We start from the raw sequence: 25,004 nt of genomic DNA, 5'->3' as shown, positions 1-25,004 counted from the left end.
TGATTGAGAACCATACCCAGCCAACCACAAAGAAATAGAAAACATAGAACACAAAATATAGTATGCCCACCCCAACTCACGCCCTGACCAAACCAAAATAGAGACATAAAAAGGATCTCTAAGGCGTGACAGATCAGATGACATGAAAATACATTTATTTGGCGACGCATGCCAGTGGTGGGTTTGGTGTCAAAAGAACGCTGCTATGCAGAAAATAACCTCATAACTCTACTGTAAAATATGGTGGTGCATCTTTTATGTCGTGGGGATATTTAGCTTCCACTGGTCCTAGGGCCATTGTTAAGGTAAATGGCATCAGGAACTTCACCAAGTACCAAGACATTTTAGCCAAATACCTGGTTACCTCTGCCAGGAGGCTGAAACTTTGCCCCAAGTGGATCTTCTTGTAAAACAATAGCCCCAACACACATCGAAATCCACAGAAATAGTTCATTGACCATAACGTCAAGATTTGAAAAGGCCACCTCAGTCTCTGGATTAGCCCAAAGATTTGTTAAAATAAAACCTTTCATATATGTCGTGTCTTTGGCTATCCTTTATCTGTAATTAATATTACCTGATTGAGCTAATCATGTAAATGTAGTTAACTGGAAAGTCGGGGCACCACAAAATAATATTTATAGAGCTTTTATCTTCCGAATAAACTCTTAAAGACCTAGTAATATTTTACATCAATAGCAGTCAATATTATTTGTCACCTTATTTTAGCCTCATCTGAAATTTGTAAATTCTTGGTTATCTTCACGAACCCTGGCTAACAAGTTGAGTCAGCAATACAAAATTGGGTTTAATTATTTATTTACTAAATACCTAACTAATCATACAGAATTACATATACACAGAATGAATCATACCTTGATTACAAATTATGTCATAAAGGAAAACGTCCTTAGCGGATGGAACAGATATGACAGCTGGTTACACAAAGAAAAGGGGGCTGGGTTTGAGTGAAAGAGCAGGAAGACTGAAGAACAAAGGGAGAAGCGATGTCTAGGCAGCTACTTTATTGTAAATACAGAATCTTATGCTTTCTAAATTCCCGCCCATTTGGAAAAGGAAAATGCAATAAATATTTACTCTGAGCTGTTGGCCGTAGATGCTGGTCATGTTGGCCAACAGATCTTCCTGTCCTCGGAAGAATGTCTCTGGTGGTGTGGTAAATTAAATACGTTGTAGTAACATCGTTGTGTGGTAGACGGAATACTCTGTCTATTCTTTCCTAGCCCGCGTTTTTTTTTGTTGCTAACTCAGCGGCTAGGAGGTATCACTTCTGTAGCGAATAAGAGTTCAAAGTTCATACCAATCGCAACCAAAGCTTACACTGAGGTTGGCTTCGTTCTGTAGTTATTATCTGAAGCCTTCTGATTCATTGTTTAGCTTACTAGCTATCCAGCTAGCTATATATCTTAAGCTAATGTGAACTGTTAGCTAGCTGGCTAACTTTTCAAAAGCAAAGTGCTCTAAACAGAGTCAACCTCCCACAAACACAGGTGGGAAAAAGGGTACCTAAGTATGGTTCCCAATCAGAGACCACGATAGATAGCTGTCCCTGATTGAGAACCATACCCAGCCAACCACAAAGAAATAGAAAACATAGAACACAAAATATAGTATGCCCACCCCAACTCACGCCCTGACCAAACCAAAATAGAGACATAAAAAGGATCTCTAAGGCGTGACAGATCAGATGACATGAAAATACATTTATTTGGCGACGCATGCCAGTGGTGGGTTTGGTGTCAAAAGAACGCTGCTATGCAGAAAATAACCTCATAACTCTACTGTAAAATATGGTGGTGCATCTTTTATGTCGTGGGGATATTTAGCTTCCACTGGTCCTAGGGCCATTGTTAAGGTAAATGGCATCAGGAACTTCACCAAGTACCAAGACATTTTAGCCAAATACCTGGTTACCTCTGCCAGGAGGCTGAAACTTTGCCCCAAGTGGATCTTCTTGTAAAACAATAGCCCCAACACACATCGAAATCCACAGAAATAGTTCATTGACCATAACGTCAAGATTTGAAAAGGCCACCTCAGTCTCTGGATTAGCCCAAAGATTTGTTAAAATAAAACCATTCATATATGTCGTGTCTTTGGCTATCCTTTATCTGTAATTAATATTACCTGATTGAGCTAATCATGTAAATGTAGTTAACTGGAAAGTCGGGGCACCACAAAATAATATTTATAGAGCTTTTATCTTCCGAATAAACTCTTAAAGACCTAGTAATATTTTACATCAATAGCAGTCAATATTATTTGTCACCTTATTTTAGCCTCATCTGAAATTTGTAAATTCTTGGTTATCTTCACGAACCCTGGCTAACAAGTTGAGTCAGCAATACAAAATTGGGTTTAATTATTTATTTACTAAATACCTAACTAATCATACAGAATTACATATACACAGAATGAATCATACCTTGATTACAAATTATGTCATAAAGGAAAACGTCCTTAGCGGATGGAACAGATATGACAGCTGGTTACACAAAGAAAAGGGGGCTGGGTTTGAGTGAAAGAGCAGGAAGACTGAAGAACAAAGGGAGAAGCGATGTCTAGGCAGCTACTTTATTGTAAATACAGAATCTTATGCTTTCTAAATTCCCGCCCATTTGGAAAAGGAAAATGCAATAAATATTTACTCTGAGCTGTTGGCCGTAGATGCTGGTCATGTTGGCCAACAGATCTTCCTGTCCTCGGAAGAATGTCTCTGGTGGTGTGGTAAATTAAATACGTTGTAGTAACATCGTTGTGTGGTAGACGGAATACTCTGTCTATTCTTTCCTAGCCCGCGTTTTTTTTTGTTGCTAACTCAGCGGCTAGGAGGTATCACTTCTGTAGCGAATAAGAGTTCAAAGTTCATACCAATCGCAACCAAAGCTTACACTGAGGTTGGCTTCGTTCTGTAGTTATTATCTGAAGCCTTCTGATTCATTGTTTAGCTTACTAGCTATCCAGCTAGCTATATATCTTAAGCTAATGTGAACTGTTAGCTAGCTGGCTAACTTTAGCTGGCTGGCTCCCTAGCGGATGTTATTATTAGTTTCCCAGAGCTGTTTGCTTTTCTAGTTAGAGCCTAATGTTAGGCATTGTTGGCACTTTGTTCATTGTTGTTTAACTATCTAACGTTATCTGGCTGGCTCGTTAGCTAACGTTACATGACTTGTGTACAACACCCGTTAAATATGTCTGGTGTCAGTAAACATCTGCAAAAAAGTTGCCAGCTGAGCTGTTTAGGCTGTTTTCATGTTGTCCAGAGGTAAACAAATCATCGGCCAGAGCATCAAGTGTGCACTCAGAGAGTGCTCTGAGATGGGTGGGGCTAAAGCTTAAGAGGGTGTGAACAATGCTGAATGTGTATAGACAAAGAAGATCTCTTCACTCGATAGCAAAACATTCAAATGCGATTTTCTCAAAAGTGAGTTTACAAGGTGATCAACTTTCCCATTGTTCCTCAAATGCAGTGTATGTTTTACCATTTTGTACCTCTGAGTCTCTACTTTTATCCATTGTCAAAAACACAACTTCACATTTTGCTACATGAGACTGAATCCGGATGGTGAGTCACAAATCAAAAAGGCTAAATCTGATTATTATGTAAGCGCTCTTTCGGATTGTAATGGGAACCTGGCTAAACCCTGAAGGGATTGACTTCCTCCTCTCTGCCACAACAAATTAATTCAGACACTGGTCTCATTATGGGAAAAAATGCCATCATTGATGCATTTAATCACCATTTTATTTCAGCGGGCTATCTCTTTGAAAGAACTTCTAAGCTTATTCACAATGATATTGGGCTGGATGCTGATAGGGGAAACCTGCTGAATGATCAGAGAAATCACAGTCAAAGCTTTTCTTTAAGACTATTGTTGTGGAAATTCTACATAGGGACATTCGAAGTCAATCTTAAATGAATCATTCTTTATTATCAGCATGGTGGGGAGGTTCCAACCAACTCAATGCACCAAGTACACATGTCGATCAGGAGCAATTCCCGGGGCAGTCCCATTAGTTCCCTTATATACAGACAAGTTATATTTCCAGGATTTAGCATATTCATGATTCATAATTAATTCATCATTAACATTTGCTTCATTCAAGTGACCGACCCATACAGGGTCATGCGTGTGACAGACCAATACCTCACAAGGCTTCTTCTCTCTAAGCTGAGACCTTGAAACTGAGATATCCCTTTCTCAAAACAAGGTTCTGGGCATACTGCCAAATTGCAGATACTGATAGTGAGGATTCGCTCAGTCAGTCATTTCATGAACACAGAAATGGATTATTAGAAAAGCATATGAATATAACACAGAAACAGGGTTCTGATAAAGGGACGTTTCTTTTTTTATGATACTATTATACATGCTATACATGCTATTACCCCGACTGTTGATCTGGCTTTGTCAAAATTAGTTAGATTTTATAGCTATACAGGAATCCCTTGCAGATTTAAAACTTTTTCTTTATACTGGCAAAACTAAATACATGTTTTTAATCTCTTGTAAGAATGTTTCAGATGAGCTACATGTTCACTCATTAGATGGTTCTCCAATCGAACGTGTTCGATACAATCCATCGAGAGTGTCACCGCCTGGTATGGCAACTACTCGGCCTCTGACCGCAAGGCACTACAGAGGGTAGTGCATACGGCCCAGTACATCACTAGGGCCAAGCTTCCTGCCGTCCAGAAACTCTATACCAGGCGGTGTCAGAGGAAGGCCCAACAATTTGCCAAAGACTCCAGCCGCCCTAGTCATAGACTGTTCTCTCTGCTACTGCACGGCAAGCGGTAACGGGAGCACAAGTCTAGGTCCAAAAGGTTTCTTAACAGCTTCTATTCCCAAGCCATAAGACTCCTGAACAATTTATCAAATGGTGTCCTGGACTCTTTGCATTGTCCCCACCCCACCCCCATTTTTACGCTGCTGCTACTCTGTTTATTATCCTTGCATAGTTGAGAAAGACAGAGAGAGAGAGACCTGTTCAAATAATCATTACATGAATTGCATCTGGAGTGAAAGAATATATGAATTCTACTTTATAATTTCACTTTCTGTGAAACTATCAATAATGTTCTGTAAATGAGTTCATGCCAACAAATCCAATACGTGTCATTAAAAACTGTTCAATAAGGACATCTTTTATCAAGCCAGGGGGAAAACCTGATTGGCTAAACACGGTACACAACACACTGGACTTCTTGCTTTTAAATCAGGTTAAGGAGGAAACTATAGCCTTTGCAGTCTGAATGGAGAATGTTTTATTTACAAACCGGTCCATGGATACGAGTGTATTTATTTATTTATTTTTTATTTCACCTTGATTTAACTAGGTTGGCCAGTTGAGAACAAGTTCTCATTTACAACTGCGACCTGGCCAAGATAAAGCAAAGCAGTGTGACAAAAACAACAACACAGAGTTACACATGGGATAAACAAACGTACAGTCAATAACACAATAGAAAAATCTGTATACACTGTGTGCAAATTAAGTAAGGAGGTAAGGCAATAAATTGGCCATAGTGGTGAAGTAATTGCAATTAACACTGGAGTGATAGATGTGCAAGTAGAAATACTTGTGTGCAAAAGAGCAGAAAAAAAACATATGGGATGAGGTAAGTAGTTGGTTGAATGGGCTATTTACAGATGGGCTGTGTACAGCTGCAGCGATCGGTAAGCTGCTCTAACAACTGATGCTTTAAAGTTAGTCTCCAAATTCATAGATTTTTGCAATTCGTTCCAGTCATTGGCAGCAGAGAACTGGAAGGAAAGGCGGCGAAATTAGGTGTTGACTTCGGGGATGACCAGTGAAATATTCCCGTTGGAGCGCGGGTGGTGTTGCTATGGTGACCAGTGAGCTGAGATAAGGCAGAGCTTTACCTAGCAAAGACTTATAGATGACCTGGAGCCAGTGGGTTTGGCGACGAATATGTAGCGAGGATTATGTAGCGAGGATCAGCCAACGAGAGCATACAGGTCAAGGATCGGTAGGATAGTCAGTTTTACGAGGTTATGTTTGGCATGAGTGAAGGAGGCTTTGTTGCAATATAGGAAGCCGATTCTAGATGTCATTTTGGATTGGAGATGCTTAATATGAGTCTGGAAGGAGAGTTTACAATCTAGCCAGACACCTAGGTATTTAAAGTTGTCCACATATTCTGAGTCAGAACCGTCCATAGCAGTGATTCTAGCCGGGCGGGCGGGTGCGGGCAGCGATCGGTTGAAGAGCATGCATTTCGTTTTACTAGCATTTAAGAGCAGTTGGAGACCACGGAAGGAGTGTTGTATGGCATTGAGGCTCGTTTGGAGGTTTGTTAACAGTGTCCAAAGAAGGGCCATATGTACACAGAATGGCGTTGTCTGCATAGAGGTGGATCAAAGAGTCACCTGCAGCAAGAGCGACATCATTGATATATACAGAGAAAAGATTCGGCCCGAGAATTGAACCCTGTGTCTCCCATATAGAGACTGCCAGAGGTCCTGACAACAGGCCCTCCATTTTGACACACTGAACTATATCTGAGAAGTAGTTGGTGAACCAGGCGAGGCAGTCATTAGAGAAACCAAGGCTGTTGAGTCTGCTGATTAGAATACGGTGATTGACAGAGTCGAAAGCCTTGCCCAGGTCGATGAAGACGGCTGCACAGTACTGTCTTTTATCGATGGCAGTTATGATATCGTTTAGGACCTTGAGTGGTTGCACACATTCCCTTTGGAGGTTTAGATTAAATGACTTAATATCGCTATCTGCCAGCCTTTGGGCTGTCTCCGTACATCAACCCCATTGAAAACCTGGGGTTTGAATTAAAGAGGACAGTCCATAAGCGCATGCCAAAGAATATCAAGGATCTGGAAGTATTCTGTATGGAGGAATTGTCTAAGATCCCTCCCAATGTGTTCTCCAATCTCATAAAACATTTTAGAAAAAGGCTCAGTGCCCTTGTCCTCACACGGGGAAGGTGGTGTAGTATTGAAAATATGGGTCCCTTTCTTTTTTATGTATTTTTCTATTACTTGTCTCCTTCTCTGAGCAATTGTATTAGTATAAATAATTTTAAAAATCCCACATTTCTTTGAGCATTTAATATAGCTCAGTATTTGTATGATTTATTTTGTACAGTCTTTTTTGCTCATCTTTATCAAGGGTGATAATTATTTTGGAACCAACTGTATATGAATGCCACTTAGCACACATTTTTATCAAAGTGATTTACAGTCATGCTTGCACACATTTTCGTATGGGTGGCTCCAGTAGGAATCGACCCCATGACCAGAGGTGTGCACAGGGGCCCCCTCAGATTTGACTTACAGTATGTAATACTGTTAGCCACTTAGCAATTTTAGCTAGTCGGCTTTAGCTAGCCCAGATAGGTTCCCAGCTCATAACTAGCTATCAAGAAGCAATTCAGGCTATCAATCAAGTTAGAGTAGCAAGCTTGTCTAACTATCTTAGCTGGCATGCCTGCTGACAAGGTTGGTAGACTTTAGTACTGAATGTACTGAATAAGACTCACATTCCTTTCAGTATTTTACCCAGATTTTAATAGAGATGCATATTTTGTTTCTTTAAAAAAATAACCTGTCAGGAGGACACTGACAGCTCAAGAGATATGCTTAGATATGCAGAAAAAAAGACATGTGTGTATATATACAGTGGGGAGAACAAGTATTTGATACACTGCCGATTTTGCAGGTTTTCCTACTTTTCCTACTAAAGCATGTAGAGGTCTGTAATTTTTATCATAGGTACACTTCAACTGTGAGAGATGGAATCTAAAACAAAAATCCAGAAAAACACATTGTATGATTTTTAAGTAATTCATTTGCATTTTTGTTTTAGATTCCGTCTCTCACAGTTGAAGTGTACCTATGATAAAAATTACAGAACTCTGTCATGGTTTTCTTCTGGGGAAAGAGAGGCGGACCAAAATGCAGCGTGGTTAGTTTTGTACATCTTTAATAAAGATGAAAGTACAACAATCTACAAAACAAGAAACGTGAAAAAAACGAAACAGTCCTATCTGGTGCCACAAACACAATGACAGAATCACCCACCAACCAAGGACCAAGCGGCGTGGTAAAGGACAGCGACGGCAGCAGCGGCAGCAGCGGCAGCAGCGGCAGCAGCAACAACAGCAGCCAGCATCACAGGACTCCTGGACATGGCAGGAGATATTGAACGGAGAGGGACGGTGTCGCCAGTACGTGCCTATAGCCCGGTGCGCTATAGGGTAGCCCCCCGAGAGTGTCATGCGAGTGTGGGTATCCAGCCAGGGCGTATGGTGCCTGCTCAGCGTGTCTGGTCGCCGGTACGCCGTTTCGGGCCAGGGTATCCTGCGCCGGCTCTGCGTGCTGTGTCTCCGGGGCGCTGGGAGGGTGCAGTGCGTCCTATGCCTGTGCTCCGCTCGTGCTGGACAAATGTGGGAGTGGAGCCTAAGGGAGAGGTGCGCGTAGTAGGCACTAGATCTCCCGGGCTTACCCACAGCCCGGTTCAACCTGTGCCTGCACTCTGGAGGGTCCGGGCTAGAGTAGGGATCCAGCCTGGGGGAGTGGAGCCTTGGCACCAAGGCTGCGCACCAGAGCTCCAGTGCTCCCCCACCGCCCGGTCCTTCAGGTGCCTCCTAACACCAGGCCTCCTGGAGGTCTCCCCAGCCTGGTGGGTCCTGGGGCAGCCCCACGCACCAGGCTGTTTCTCTGTTGTCTCCCTACAGGTGGTCCCGCCTGTCCGGCGCTGCCGGAGCCTCCCGCCTGTCCGGCGCTGCCGGAGTCTGAGGCGCCAGAGCCCCTCAGCCCAGAGGCGCCAGAGCCCCTCAGCCCAGAGGTGCCCAAGCTTCCGCCCCTCTGTCCTGAGCTTCCGCCCCTCTGTCCCGAGCTGCCGCCCCTCTGTCCAGTGGGGTCATTTGGAAGGGTTGCCGTGGTTAGGAAGCCACGGAGGCGGACAATGAGGCGGACTAAGACGATGGTGAAGTGGGGTCTGCATCCCGCGCCAGAGCCGCCACCGCGGACAGTCGCCCACCCAGACCCTCCCCTATAGGTTAAGGTTTTGCGGCCGGAGTCCGCACCTTTGGGGGGGGTGGGGGGGGGTACTGTCACGTTCTGACCTTTATTTCCTTTGTTTTGTATTTATTTAGTATGGTCAGGGCGTGAGTTGGGTGGGCAGTCTGTTTGTTTTTCTATGATTTGGGGAGTTGTATGTTTCGGCCTAGTATGGTTCTCAATCAGAGGCAGGTGTCATTAGGTGTCTCTGATTGAGAATCATACTTAGGTAGCCTGGGTTGCACTGTTTGTTTGTGGGTGATTGTCTATGTTAGTGGCTTGTGTCAGCACAGGTCTCATTTGTAGCTTCACGGTTGTTATTTGTTTATTGTTTTTGTATGCAGTGTTCAGTACTTTCTTTAATTAAATATTCACTATGAACACATACAACGCTGCGTTTTGGTCCTCTGATCCTTCTCGCCTCTCCTCTTCAGATGAAGAGGAGGACGACCGTGACACTCTACATGCTTTGTAAGTAGGAAAACCTGCTAAATCGGCAGTGTATCAAATACTTGCTCTCCCCACTATATATATATATATATAAAACTTTTTTTTACATAGAATTATGCATAGTGATGCAGGAAAAAGCTGTTTTAGCTGTTTGAAAAATGCTACATTTTGTTGATCAATTGTATTTTTCCTCTCTCTCTCTTTCTGAAAGGATGGAGAGGAACTGGAGCACTTTCAGATCGAGTGTCAGAAAGATGGCTCATGGAACAGTTTTGTCCCACTTTGTGAAAGTAAGTGATAATGTAATGTGTGTGTGCGCCTGCATGTGTTTGTGTGTTGTATGGCATAGAATTTGGTTCAGTGTAGATTGGATTTCAATCTGAGTATCATATTAATGTAATGTTTAATGAGGCCTCTATATCACATAGGAACTTCCTGGTCCTTTCATTGTATTCTGCCTTCTGTGTATATATTTCCATTGTACAGTACTCTGTCTCCTCTTTCCCTCTCTCCATATTCTCCCTCTCCCTCTTTCCTTACTCCTCTCATCCACCGCCATCCAGAAATTGAATCTCGGAGGAGCCGTCGATCTCTGCCCAGCATTCTAAGAAATCAGATACTGTACTAAAGCCATGCAGTGACATCTAACCAGTGTCCCTGTACAGACTTGTTGTCTTCAAGTTCAGTGCTTCTCTAGATCACAAGGTTATGGCATTGACAAGGAGAGAAAAGCAATTGTAGGAAGTCATAAGGAATCTTTTCCCCTTGTCTCCCACATCACACTGTACTGTTGACTCTGGAGTGTGACATCACACACTGCAATAAACTCTGGAATCTTTCTTATTCAGTGTGTTTGTGTTTATTTCACTGTAATAATTAATTGAGTTAACTAGGCAAGCCAGTTAAGAACAAATTCTTATTTACAATGACAGCCTACCCTGACCAACGCTGGGCCAATTGTGCGCCGCCCTATGGGACTCCCAATCACAGCCAGATGTGAAACAGCCTGGATTTGAACCAGGGACTGTAGTGATCCCTTTTACACTGAGATGCAGTGCCTTAGACTGGTGCGCCACTCGGGAGCCCAATACAAATTCAATTGAATAACCACAGCCTAGAAAATAGAATCTCAGAGCAGAAAGAGAAGCATGCCATATTTAGCACTATGGAGGACTGAATTCTTTAGCGTCATGAGCACATGACGAGAGGTACAGTTCCACTACAATATGCTTTCTCCCATTGGCTCATCTCTCTTCTATCAGTCATGTTATTGGTGATCATCAGACTCCCATCCATTCGGTAGTCTATAATAGTCTGGGTTTTCCCCAAAGAATGTAAGAAAGGCGCTGCGTCACCTTGTGGACTGGCTGCACCACTATGTCAAAATTGAAAGAAGGAAATGGCAGTTACAGGTGTTCAAAAATGCAAAAATCTTTGCGCTTTTAATTTATCTGCATTTCCAGCCATTATATTTAGCCTCAAAGTTTTTACATAAACAGTTACATTTATGAATTTTGACTGAAATAGGTCAGTCAAAGCAAAAACCTAATAAAAATGAATTTACAGTACAAGTCAAAGGTTTGGACACATCTAATCATTCAAGTGTTTTTCTTTATTTTTACTATTTTCTACATTGTAGAATAATAGTGAAGACATCAAAACTATGAAATTACACATATGGAATCATGTAGTATCCAAAAAGTGTTAAACAAATCAAAATATATTTTATATTTGAGATTCTTCAAAGTAGCCACCCTTTCCCCTGATGATAGCTTTGCACACTGTTGGCATTATCTCAACCAGCTTCATGAGGTTCATGGAATTCATTTCAATTAACAGGTGTTTCTTGTTAAAAGTTACATGTGCATGTTCGTGAGAGTCTGCTTTTCATTAATAGTTTGTAGCACAAACCATTTCGGACTCTACTGATGTTTTTTTTTAAACTCAAACAGGATCGGTGTGTCCTCAGCGGGATGGTTGAGCTAACGTAGGCTAATGCGATTAGCATGAGGTTGTAAATAATACGAACATTTCCCAGGACATAGACATATCTGATATTGACAGAAAGCTTAAATTCTTGTTAATCTAACTGACTGTCCAATAAAGAGTAGCTATTATAGTGAAAGGATACCATGCTATTGTTTGAGGAGAGTGCACAGTTATGAACATAAAAAGTTATTAATTAACCAATTAGGAACATTTGGGCAGTTTTGATACAAACTTTTGAACATAAATGCAATGGTTCATTGGATCAGTCTAAAACGTTGCACATACACTGCTGCCATCTAGTGGGAAAAATCTAAATTGTGCCTGGTTTGGAATAATACATTATGGCCTTTTTCTTGTATTTCAAAGATGATGGTACAATTATTTTATTTTTTTACCAGATCTAATGTGTTATATTCTCCTACATTAATTTCACATTTCCACAAACTTCAAAGTGTTTCAATCAAATGGTTTCAGGAATATGCATATCTTTGCTTCAGGTCCTGAGCTACAGGCAGTTTGGGTATGTCATTTTCGGGATCCGTCATTTTCCTTGTCTCACAAACACCACTCTAGCTCAGCCCCCCTTAATCACACAGACTAATGGTTGGTACCAACAGATGCAGAATAAAAGATCCAATGGTATAAACCAGAAGTCTTTAGCTCAAACACACAAGGGTTAGATTTGGGGTTAGAAGTCCAAATCGCGCCGGCGTCGTGGTGGGACTGATTGTGTTTTAAAAAATCCTGTGGAGAACCCTGAAGTCATTAAAAAAATTATTAATATTATCAAGTACATGGAGAATAAATTATATCTGCCGATCTAATGACATGTTTGTGCTGCTCATGTCCCATGTTTCCTCTTTAACCCTTGTCCAGTTGTCGATCCATTTCTTCAAACCATACAGTATTTGCTAATACTCTTTTTCCTCTCCTTCCTCTCTCAGTTGTGGATTGTGGGACTCCTGGGGAGGTTGCCATGGGTGACGTCATCTTCGAGAGCTCTAGCAACAGCACCCTGTTCGGTTCTATAATCCAGTACATCTGCAGGGAGTCCATGTACCAGATTCACCCCAAGATCAACAGTATGTTCCCATCTTAGGGCCCAAAGTGTTCTTGACCATGCAACCTGACCAGGAAAAACTCTGGTTCCTATAAGAGCCAGGGCCCGGTTTCCAAAAAGCATCTTAAGGCTAAATTCATCGATATAACCTTCATAAGGTAATCTTAAAATTTCCGAGCGGCTTCCCAAAATCGTCTTTATTAACGTTGCACTTGAAAACGCTCGTACTATAACGCCTGCCTCAGAGCACTCTTATCTAATTCAGAACTTCGGGCGCCGACAGAGATGGCCGCCTCGCTTCGCATTCCTAGGAAACTATGCAGTTTTGTTTTTTTACGTGTTATTTCTTACATTGGTACCCCAGGTCATCTTAGGTTTCATTACATACAGTCGAGAAGAACTACTGAATATAAGAGCAGCGTCAACTCACCATCAGTACGACCAAGAATATGACTTTTGCGAAGCGGATCCTGTGTTCTGCCTTTCACCCAGGACAACGGAATGGATCCCAGCCGGCAACCCAAAAAAACGACTTCGTAAAAGGGGGAAACGAAGCGATCTTCTGGTCAGGCTCCGGAGACGGGCACATCGCGCGCCACTCCCTAGCATTCTACTCGCCAATGTCCAGTCTCTTAACAACAAGGTTGATGAAATCCGAGCAAGGGTAGCATTCCAGAGGGACATCAGAGACTGTAACGTTCTTTGCTTCACGGAAACATGGCTCACTGGAGAGACGCTATCGGAGTCGGTGCAGCCAGCTGGTTTCTCCACGCATCGCGCCAACAGAAACAAACATCTTTCTGGTAAGAAGAGGGGCGGGGGCGTATGCTTCATGGTTAACGAGACGTGGTGTGGCCACAACAACATACAGGAACTCAAGTCCTTCTGTTCACCTGATTTAGAATTCCTCACAATCAAATGTCGACCGCATTATCTACCAAGGGAATTCTCTTCGATTATAATCACAGCCGTATATATATCCCCCCCCAAGCAGACACATCGATGGCTCTGAACAAACTTTATTTGACTCTTTGCAAACTGGAATCCATATGGAACTGGAATCCATTCATTGTAGCTGGGGATTTTAACAAGGCTAATCTGAAAACAAGACTCCCTAAATTGTATCAGCATATCGATTGTGCAACAGGGCTGGAAAAACCTTGGATCATTGCTATTCTAACTTCCGCGACGCTTATAAGGCCCTGCCCCGCCCTCCTTTCGGAAAAGCTGACCACGACTCCATTTTGTTGATCCCTGCCTACAGACAGAAACTAAAACAAGAAGCTCCCGCGCTGAGGTCTGGTCGGACCAGCGTTGAACAATCTGATTCCACACTCCAAGACTGCTTCCATCACGTGGACTGGGATATGTTTTGTATTGCATCAAACAACAACATTGACGAATATGCTGATTCGGTGAGCGAGTTCATTAGAACGTGCGTTGAAGATGCCCATAGCAATGATTAAAACATTCCCAAACCAGAAACCGTGGATTGATGGCAGCATTCGCGTGAAGCTGAAAGCGCGAACCACTGCTTTTAATCAGGGCAAGCTGACCGGAAACATGACCGAATACAAACAGTGTAGCTATTCCCTCCGCAAGGCAATCAAACAAGCTAAGCGTCAGTATAGAGACAAAGTAGAATCTCAATTCAACGGCTCAGACACAAGAGGTATGTGGCAGGGTCTACAGTCAATCACGGATTACAAAAAGAAAACCAGCCCGTCACGGACCAGGATGTCTTGCTCCCAGGCAGACTAAATAACTTTTTTGCCCGCTTTGAGGACAATACAGTGCCACTGCCACGGCCTGCAACCAAAACATGCGGACTCTCCTTCACTGCAGCCGACGTGAGGAAAACATTTAAACGTGTTAACCCTCGCAAGGCTGCAGGCCCAGACGGCATCCCCAGCCGCGCCCTCAGAGCATGCGCAGACCAGCTGGCTGGTGTGTTTACGGACATATTCAAACAATCCCTATACCAGTCTGTTGTTCCCACATGCTTCAAGAGGGCCACCATTGTTCCTGTTCCCAAGAAAGCTAAGGTAACTGAGCTAAATGACTACCGCCCCGTAACACTCACTTCCGTCATCATGAAGTGCTTTGAGAGACTAGTCAAGGACCATATCACCTCCACCCTACCTGACACCCTAGACCCACTCCAATTTGCTTACCGCCCAAATAGGTCCACAGACGATGCAATCTCAACCACACTCCACACTGCCCTAACCCATCTGGACAAGAGGAATACCTATGTGAGAATGCTGTTCATCGACTACAGCTCGGCATTTAACACCATAGTGCCCTCCAAGCTCGTCTCCAAACAAGTCTCGACCCCGCCCTGTGCAACTGGGTACTGGACTTCCTGACGGGCCGCCCCCAGGTGGTGAGGGTAGGCAACAACATCTCCACCCCACTGATCCTCAACACTGGGACCCCACAAGGGTGCGTTCTGAGCCCTCTCCTGTACTCCCTGTTCACCCACGACTGTGTGGCCACGCACGCCTCCAACTCAATCATCAAGTTTGCGGACGACACAACAGTGGTAGGCTTGATTACCAACAACGACGAGACGGCCTACAGGGAGGAGGTGAGGGCCCTCGGAGTGTGGTGTCAGGAAAATAACCTCACACTCAACGTCAACAAAACTAAGGAGATGATTGTGGACTTCAGGAAACAGCAGAGGGAACACCCCCCTATCCACATCGATGGAACAGTAGTGGAGAGGGTAGTAAGTTTTAAGTTCCTCGGCATACACATCACAGACAAACTGAATTGGTCCACCCACACAGACAGCATCGTGAAGAAGGCGCAGCAGCGCCTCTTCAACCTCAGGAGGCTGAAGAAATTTGGCTTGTCACCAAAAGCACTCACAAACTTCTACAGATGCATAATCGAGAGCATCCTGTTGGGCTGTATCACCGCCTGGTACGGCAACTGCTCCGCCCACAACCATAAGGTTCTCCAGAGGGTAGTGAGGTCTGCACAACGCATCACCGGGGGCAAACTACCTGCCCTCCAGGACACCTACACCACCCGATGTCACAGGAAGGCCATAAAGATCATCAAGGACATCAACCACCCGAGCCACTGCCTGTTCACCCCGCTATCATCCAGAAGGCGAGGTCAGTACAGGTGCATCAAAGCTGGGACCGAGAGACTGAAAAACAGCTTCTATCTCAAGGCCATCAGACTGTTAAACAGCCACCACTAACATTGAGTGGCTGCTGCCAAAACACTGACTCAACTCCAGCCACTTTAATAATGGGAATTGATGTAAAATATATCACTAGCCACTTTAAACAATGCTACCTAATATAATGTTTACATACCCTACATTATTCATCTCATATGTATATGTATATACTGTACTCTATCATCTACTGCATATTTATGTAATACATGTGTCACTAGCCACTTTAACTATGCCACTTTGTTTACATACTCATCTCATATGTATATACGGAACTCAATACCATCTACTGTATCTTGCCTATGCCGCTCTGTACCATCTCTCATTCATATCTTATGTACACATTCTTTATCCCCTTACACTTGTGTCTATAAGGTAGTAGTTTTTGAATTGTTAGCTAGATTACTTGTTGGTTATTACTGCATTGTCGGAACTAGAAGCACAAGCATTTCACTACACTCGCATTAACATCTGCTAACCATGTGTATGTGACAAATAAAATTTTAGTTGATTTAGAACAGCAAAGTGCGTCGTTAGATTTCCGCTAAACATAGAATGACGATGTTTCTGTCTCTCTGTGAACGCTGAAAACGTAATTGTTAAATATAAATAGCCTAAAAAGTTTGCAATGTTGTATACAAGGGAAGCAAGGATTCAATTTTATTTTTATGAAAACGAGATGCACCAAATTGTAAAATGCACCAAATTATATGATAGCTAGATTGGGCTACATATTGACATTACTTTCATATGTATGTACAATCAATAAACCTACCGAGTATTAAACCATTGGGCTACACCTGAGCCGCTTCAATATTCGTATATTAGGCCAATAGGCCTGAAAGCTCATACATTTCACTGTAGCCTAACCAATAATCTCAAGGTCAACATAGAGGGTTGCCAGTTGATGTATGACACATCCTGATGGCCATGTTGGAAGCCCACCACATCAATTATATGGACAACTACAGCCAAGTGGCTACCCCATGCTGCATGTTAACAGTGCCTAAAATAAGTTGATTAATTATCACGGTCAATTTCTGTGCAGTATTTAGCTGCTCTAACAAAGCAGGAAAGACAACAGGATTTTTTTTTTTTACAGATGACCTGCAATCATGAAACACCAACGAGACAAGACTCAAGAACTGTCAGAAAAGCAAAGAAACCTTTTTGCTCGTGAAGACCTGAACCCACTGGTAAGTATGATAGTTTTTTTTATTTTTAGTTTGGCTGTTATGCTAAACAGGCGTTAAGAACAAGACTAAGTTAGCCAACATTAGCTAGCTATATAGCTTTTAGTCTAGCGATTACCATGTCTCTTACATAGGCGGCGAGTGAGTTTCAAGTATTTCAGGAAGCAATTTTTTTTTACCATAAAAATGCTGTATTATAACGAAGGATTGTATGCATCTATCATCGCATTTGCAAACTAATGTAAGCCTACTATTCCTAATGTGATGAGTAGATTGGATAGTCATAATTTAGGCTATTAATGAGTGTGTAGTGGAATAGGCCTACAGGTTTATTTCCTTTGCACAGGAAAAATGTGGCCTTTGATAAACATTTAATGAAATTCTACTACACTTTATATGACTGGAGACATTAGCAGAATCTTTTTTAAGATGACGGTAGCCTAAGCCTACTCTGATGACAGAACAATAAAACAACCTTTTCTTAGATGCAACCATGCAATCTAGACTTATGAGAAGGGGTAATGGCTAGAAGGGATCCAGCTTTTGTCAAATTAATGTTAAGTATATATTTTTTTGCATTTTAGCTGAACCTTTTCCTAACCTTAACCTAATTATCGTAACCTGCTGTGTAATTACTACTAACCTGCTAAAAAAGTCAAATTTGATGTTAATTTGACAAAAGCTGGATCCTTCTAGCCATGACCATGAAAAGGGGATAAACAAATTCTACAATATGACATCCAAATAGCCTAGAAGAGGATATTATTGTCTAGAAAGACTCCAGTGGTACTGACCCAATGATAATTTGTTGAGCACTTTATTCATAAGAGGGGAAATGTATGGACATTACAGTCATAGGAAAAAGGCCTCAATGGGGTAGGACAACCTGCTGTGTTGACTATTGGTTGTTCCAACAATAGATTGACTCTTTATATAACACTAAAACACCTGAATGAATTAAACACAACTAAACAATCAAGAGCCCTGATGATATAGATTACCTAATGAATTTACAGGATATTCTAACATCAGGTGTGCTTTTCATTTGTTTATGTACTGTAGGTTCACCAGTTGACCTCTATCAAGACACCCATCGACTTGATTCCCACTGTGAAGCTGAGCAATGCTGCAGCAGTTTACTACTTTGTCCTTTTCCAGATATGAAAGGAGACATCCCTCAATACAATACAAGATGGTACAAGATGGTTGTATTATGCTGTGCTTTGGTCAATCTAAATTATTCTGTTGTGCCATTTGAGTACAAAGTACCTTCACCTTGTCCTCATGCCCCTTATACTGTATGACTATATAACATGTCATTTGGATATATGTTTGTGAACATACTTTATTTCAATAATAGTCTATATTGTTGTATGGGTGAAATGAAAAGTATTTTGTGTGTCATCTCTGCTTTTTCTTGCCCCATTGAATAAAATATATTTCTTATAGCCTAACTATTCTTTCTTTACAGTTTAAACACTTTAGGCAAACCATATTCATTATCATAGTGGCAACTCCAAGTGCCAATGAGACCTTCTGGGAGAAAAGTATCTGTCATTGAACTTGGTGGTTGTAGTAGTTGTGTGTATGTTTTAAACTAAACAGCCTATCATCTGATTCCAGACATTTCACTACCTAGGGGTTGGATTTGCACTAAACAATTTCATGTCAGCACAATGCATGTACAAAAACGAGTATAGTGATTAGCCTCATATGCATTGTTTACTGGTATCATTTTTAAATTGAGAACATATAGCTCAACACTATGTAAACAATGTGTGAGTTAAGCTATTCTTTGCTTCAGATGCACAATGTCAATGGGTGCATTGCAAATGGCCATAAGGCAAATGCCATCATACTGTAGGCCAGTTGTTCCAAACTCCGATCCATGAGTATCCCTGACAGTACACATTTTTATTGTACCCCCAGACAAGCACACCTGATTCAACTTGTCAACTACTCATCAGCCCCTCAATGAGTTGAATCAGGTATGTTTGTCCGGGGCTACAACAAAAGTGTGCTGTTGGGGTTACTCAAGGACTGGTGTTGGTAACCACTGCTGTAGGCCTATGGCTGAATTGCCGTTGCATGCCAATATCATTTGCTTAATGGGTTCACATGGCTGATATTCTGAAAAAAGAGTGATAATCAAATTAAACTAATTGGAGAGCTTACAACTGAACAAAAAGGTAGTGTTCATTTGAGAATAAAACACAGAAAAATACAAATTAGAGACAGATTCCCTTCTGCTCTTTATTGCAGGATTGTGACCTGGGATTAATCAACATTGACACTAGTTCATCATGAATAATAGTTAAGTTAACAATTAAAACGAGTTTAAAAACTTCACTTCAAATAATTAACACTTTCATATAAAGCACTGCTCTGCACTTTTAACAACACTAACAACAAGGCTGGTCCTACAGGCTCTAGTTTTGTCACACCTGGACTACTGTTCAGTTGTGTGGTCAGGTAGCACAAAGAGGGACCTCGGAAAATTACAATTGGCTCAGAACAGGTCAGCATGGCTGGCCCTTAAATGCACATGGAGAGCTAACATTATTAATATGCATGTAAATCTCTCATTGCTCAAAGTGGAGGAGAGCTTGACTTCAGTGTTTGTTTTTGTAAGAAGTGTTGACATGCTGAATGCACCAAGGGGTTTAAACAACTAGCACATAGTACGGACACCCATGCATACCCCACAGAACATGCGACCAAAGTTCTCTTAACAATCACCAAGTCAAGGACAGACTATGGGAGGTTCTCAGTACTACATAGAGCCATGGCTACATGGAACTCTATTCCACATCAGGTAACTGATGCAAGCAGTAGAATCAGATAAACTGATAAAAATACACCTTATGGGACTGTGAAGAGACACACACACAGGCACACATGATAAGACCTGCACTCTACACACGTACACATGTATGTTGTATTGTAAATATGTGATCGTTGAGTAGTGGCCTGAGGGAACACACTTAATGTATTGGGTATAGTGTTATGAAATGTATTATTTTAAACGGTATATAACTGTGTTAATGTTGCTGGACCGCAAGAAGAGTAGCTGCTGCCTCGGTAGCAGCTAATGGGGATCCTTAATAAATACAAATACAAATTGTGGAATATCTGTAGGCCTACTTGAAACTCAATTCCTGCCTGCCATTAGGCTACATTGATTTGTTGAGCAATTACGAAAATCATTATCATCATATGCTATTTTTAGGTCACGTTGATATTTTCTAAATGGCAATTGAGGGAACGAGCAGCTTTGACTTTATTTATTCTTGCTCACAGTTTACACAAATTGAAGAAATGTAGAATTGACATAATCGAACATTGCATACAAAAACCATGAGAAACCACTTACAGGCTGACCACACAGCTCGCGTCGTGTGAGCGAGCGTTGCAAAATAAATTTAGAAATCTATGTTATTCAATTATTGCACCCACACTGCTCGCAGGCGCCAACAAGCTTACTTATTGTGTACATAATGTTGCTACTACCGTCTCTTATGACCGAAAATAACTTCTGGACATCAGAAAAGAGATTACTCACCACGGACTGGAAGAAACTTTTTCCTTTAACGAGTCCGATGAGAAGGATATCCTGCTTTCACTGGAACAGGCCCAGATCCACGCCTTTTGCGTGAAGAAAATATGCTGGGAAAGGGGGACACAGATCGGGGATCCTTCTGAGAAGCTGGAGGCGAGCGAGTAAACTCCCAATTCCTTCCATTCTCCTTGCTAACGTGCAATCGTGAGAAATCAAAATTGATGACCTATTATTAAGATTATCCTACCAAAGGGACATTAAAAACTGTAGTATCTCATGTTTCACTGAGACGTGGCTGAATGAATAACCAGACAATATAGAGCTGGAGGGATTTTCCATGCACCGGCAGAACAGGGACGCTACCTCTGGTAAGACGAGGGGAGGGGGTGTGTGTCTTTTTGTCAATAACAGCTGGTGTGCGATGTCTAATATTAAAGAAGTGTCGAGGTATTGCTCGCCTGAGGTAGAGTACCTTATGATAAGTTGTCGTCCACACTATCAACCAAGAGTTCTCATCTGTATTACTCGTTGCAATCTATTTACCACCACAAAGCGAAGATGGCGCTAAGACCGCTCTCAACCAACTCTATAAGGCCATTAGCAAAGAAGAAAAGGCTCACCCAGAAGTGGAGCTCCTAGTGACCGCAAACTTAAATCAGTTTTACCAAATTTTTACCAGCATGTCACATATGCAACTAGGGGAAAAAAAATCCTAGCCCACCTTTACTCCACACACAGAGATGCATACAAAACTCTCCCCCACCCTCCATTTGGCAAATCTGATCACAATTCTATCCTCCTGATTCCTGCTTACAAGCTAAACTAAAGCAGGAAGTACCGGTACTCAATACGGAATTGGTCAGATGACACGGATGCTACACTACAGGACTGTTTTGCTATCACAGACTGGAATATGTTCCGGGATTAATCCAATGGCATTCAGGAATACACCAACTCAGTCATTGGCTTCATCAATAAGTGCATGGATGACATCATCCCCACCGTGACTGTACATACAACGTACATATCCCAAACAGAATCCATGGATTACAGGCAACATCCGCATCAAGCTAAAGGCTAGAGCTGCCGCTTTCAAGGGGCGGGAGACTAATCAGGGTGCTTATAGGAAATCCCACTATGTCCTCAGACGAACCATCAAACAAGCAAAACGTCAATACAGATTAAGATTAAATCGAAGCAACATCTCAAGACATCAGTCCGGAAGTTAAAGCTTGGTCGCAAGTGGGTCTTCCAAATGGACAATGACCCCAAGCATACTTCCAATGTTGTGGCAAAATTATTTAAGGACAACAAAGTCAAGGTATTGGAGTGGCCATCACAAAGCCCTGACCTCAATCCTTTAGAAAATGTGTGGTCAGAACTGAAAAAGCGTGTGCGTGCAAGGAAGCCTACAAACCTGACTCAGTTACACCAGCTCTTTCAGGAGGAATGGGCCAAATTCACCCAACTTATTGTGGGAAGCTTGTGGAAGGCTTCCCAAAACGTTTGACCCAAGATAAATAATTAAAATGCAATGCTACCAAATACTAATTGAGTGTATGTAAACTTCTGACCCACTGGGAATGTGGGTCAGAAGAAATAAAAGCTGTGAAATGTTATTCTGACATTTCACTTCTTAAAATAAAGTGGTGATCCTAACTGACCTAAGACAGGGAATGTTTACTAGGATTAAAGGTCAGGAATTGTGAAAAACTGAGTTTAAATGTATTTGGCTAAGGTGTATGTAAACTTCCGACTTCAACTGTATGTCATTTATTGACTGTCTGTGCAGGTATGTACACCTGTGGAGAGAAGGGAGAGTGGACCAACTCAGAACATGGGACTAAAACTCCTACCTGTTTGCCAGGTAAGCTTCACAACTGCAGGCCTAACTGTTGAATTTGTACAGTAAGCGTGTATGGATCCGATCTGTAGGGATCCGAGTTCCGGTCTCCTGTTCGGGAAACCATCGTCTAAACTATTTCAAAATTCTTTCTTGGACCGAGCGTGCCACTGGTTTTAAGTTGCAAACAGGGCTACCTCATCACGAGAGCATGAGTCCAAATCACACACTGTGTGTCTATGTCTGTGTGTTTCAGCATGTGGGGAGCCGTCCCAGCCCTTCCCAGCACAGATTAAGCGTATCGTCGGGGGGCGCAGCACTGTGCCAGGTCTCTTCCCCTGGCAGGTTCTCCTCACCGTGGAAGACATGTCCCGTGTCCCGGAGGACCGCTGGTTCGGGAGCGGTGCCCTGCTCTCTGAGTCTTGGGTCCTCACCGCCGCTCACGTCCTGCGCTCCCAACGCCGCGGCGCCACCGTAGTGCCTGTGGCGCCCGAACACGTCCGAGTCTACCTAGGCCTGCACGATGTCCGTGCCAAGCAAAACGCCACCAACCGCTCTGTGGAACAAGTCATCCTCCACCCTCACTTCGACCCTCGCAACTACAACAACGACATCGCCTTGGTCAAGCTGAGTCAGGCGGTGCCAGTGGGGGAGCTGGTGCGGCCCATCTGCCTGCCCCCTCCCCAGGGCAAAGACAGGCCCCAGAGCCCCCAGCTCAACACCCTGGGCCTGGTGGCCGGCTGGGGCATCTCCAACCCCAATGCCTCTGTGGCCGCCGACATCACCGCACTCTCCTCTGACCTGGGCATGGTGTCGGACGTGCTGCAGTATGTCAAGCTGCCTGTGGTGGCACAGGAGGAGTGTAAGGCCAGCTATGCATCACGCTCCATCAACTACAACATCACTGACAACATGTTCTGTGCCGGCTTCTACGAGGGTGGGCGCGACACGTGCCTGGGGGACAGCGGGGGGGCGTTCGTGATGGAGGAGCCCGGAAGCGGGCGCTGGGTGGCCCAAGGCCTGGTGTCATGGGGGGGCCCGGAGGAGTGTGGGAGCCAGAGGGTTTATGGAGTTTACACCCGGGTGGCCAACTACGCCGATTGGTTGCAGAGCCAACTGGGGACGGGGCCGTGGTGGTGAGAGGGAATAAGGGGGCTCAGTCACATCCCGATGACAAGCAATTTCCATGTCAAACTCGACTTGAAATCCTTGTGCATTCTTATATGATGAACTCCAATGTATCATTCCCCTCTGTTCAACCTGTCCCCTATCCACGTCTCATGTCCTCGGTCTCCTGTGCACCCTCGTCCCCTTTCCCCTTCATAACTCCTCTCTTCAGGGTTGGGGATCAAGTTCATGTAAATTCAGCTATAATTAGGAGATGAGTTGGATGATGAAATAATATAATTCTTTAAAACCTTTAAATTGACACCACCCAACATTATATTTTTATTTTCTATTATGAATTCAAAAGATTATCTCCAATTATCTCCACACATGATACCTGAAAAGCTGATCATTAATTATTGTACTCCAACAATACACTCCAACCTCATCTTATCACACTCATAAGCCCTTATATTTTATATGATCGTGTCAATTACGTCCCGATGACAAGCAATTCCATGTCAAACTCGACTTGAAATCCTTGTGCATTCTTATATGATAAACTCCAATGTATCATTCATGTGCTCTCAGATACAAACTGTACTCCTAAACCCATATAATGCTGTAGCCATTTATATCTGACAAGTTACCCCTAACATATAAGAGTAGGGACATACTGCACATGTCATCTAATGATGTTTTATAATTTGCACATGGCATTGACCAGTATTATTTTGTATTTCCTTGACATTATCATGGATGGTAAAATTGATAATGAAATAACCACATTTTTTGAGAAGGCATTGAAATGCTGTTGTGTTACTGAGGTTCTGTTCTTCTTGATCCCTCTCAGACCATAGCTACCAGCATTGGTGTCAGATTAAATGTTTCTGCAGGGGAATTGACAATTTAACCATGTCCATGTGCTTTCGACATTGTGGATTAAAATCTAGTCAATTGTGAATTAAAATATAATCAATTCAACTTTACTCTTAGTCTTCTGTAAGTATGTGTGTAAACTGTATTGTCAGCAGTTAGCAATCACAACACCAATGAAGACCTATACCATGAGAGGAAAACATTTAAGTCAGTTGTTGTCTTATCAGTTTTTAATGTCAAGGCCATTACCAGTGGGGAGGAAGGGGGGGGTAGTAGCTTACATTACATCAGAACTATAATGAGGAAGTGATTTGTGCCATAGTGTATGTTTGGGGGTGAGGTGGGGGTTGGTAGGGCAAGAGGGGTGGTCGTGGGGTGTTTATGTGCTTGCCATGCATCTTCTACCTGTGGTGGGATCCCCTGCGGATTTAGAAAAAAAAATAGACATAGATTACATTAATTGGTATTCAATTTCATGTCTTCTAAACATTGTTGTGGGAATAAGTTATTTCTGGCCTGATCCACTGTGGAGTTATTTGTAGCTACACTATTTATAAGAATTAACATGTTTTTCCTGACCTTGTAACCTGCTCCTCCTTATAGCCCATCATTAGGGCCCAGAGTTGTTCCTGGTCAGGTCACATGGCCCAATGTTATAAGTTAACA

At 42.7% G+C, this 25,004-nt stretch overlaps 1 protein-coding gene and 1 long non-coding RNA gene across 2 annotated transcripts in view; one reads left to right on the top strand and one right to left on the bottom strand.

Moving 5' to 3' along the window:
• The window catches only part of masp1 (MBL associated serine protease 1), a gene marked incomplete at its 3' end in the record, with an annotated part of 72,366 nt that extends 48,986 nt beyond the window's left edge, over nucleotides 1-23,380 (top strand). The window contains 6 exon segments of the mRNA NM_001160478.1: nucleotides 9,727-9,805; nucleotides 12,449-12,586; nucleotides 22,302-22,376; nucleotides 22,609-23,331; nucleotides 23,334-23,361; nucleotides 23,363-23,380. Coding sequence (NP_001153950.1) covers nucleotides 9,727-9,805; nucleotides 12,449-12,586; nucleotides 22,302-22,376; nucleotides 22,609-23,331; nucleotides 23,334-23,361; nucleotides 23,363-23,380 — 1,061 coding nt within the window.
• LOC149977463 (uncharacterized) overlaps nucleotides 1-25,004 on the bottom strand; it is a 53,520-nt gene that overhangs the window by 16,778 nt on the left and 11,738 nt on the right. The window lies entirely within an intron of this gene.

The sequence above is a fragment of the Oncorhynchus mykiss genome, chromosome 15 (assembly GCF_057628025.1).
Source record: "Oncorhynchus mykiss isolate SJ-2025 chromosome 15, ASM5762802v1, whole genome shotgun sequence".
NCBI classification, from domain to species: Eukaryota; Metazoa; Chordata; class Actinopteri; order Salmoniformes; family Salmonidae; genus Oncorhynchus; species Oncorhynchus mykiss.
This window is presented reverse-complemented; position numbering and strand designations above follow the sequence as displayed.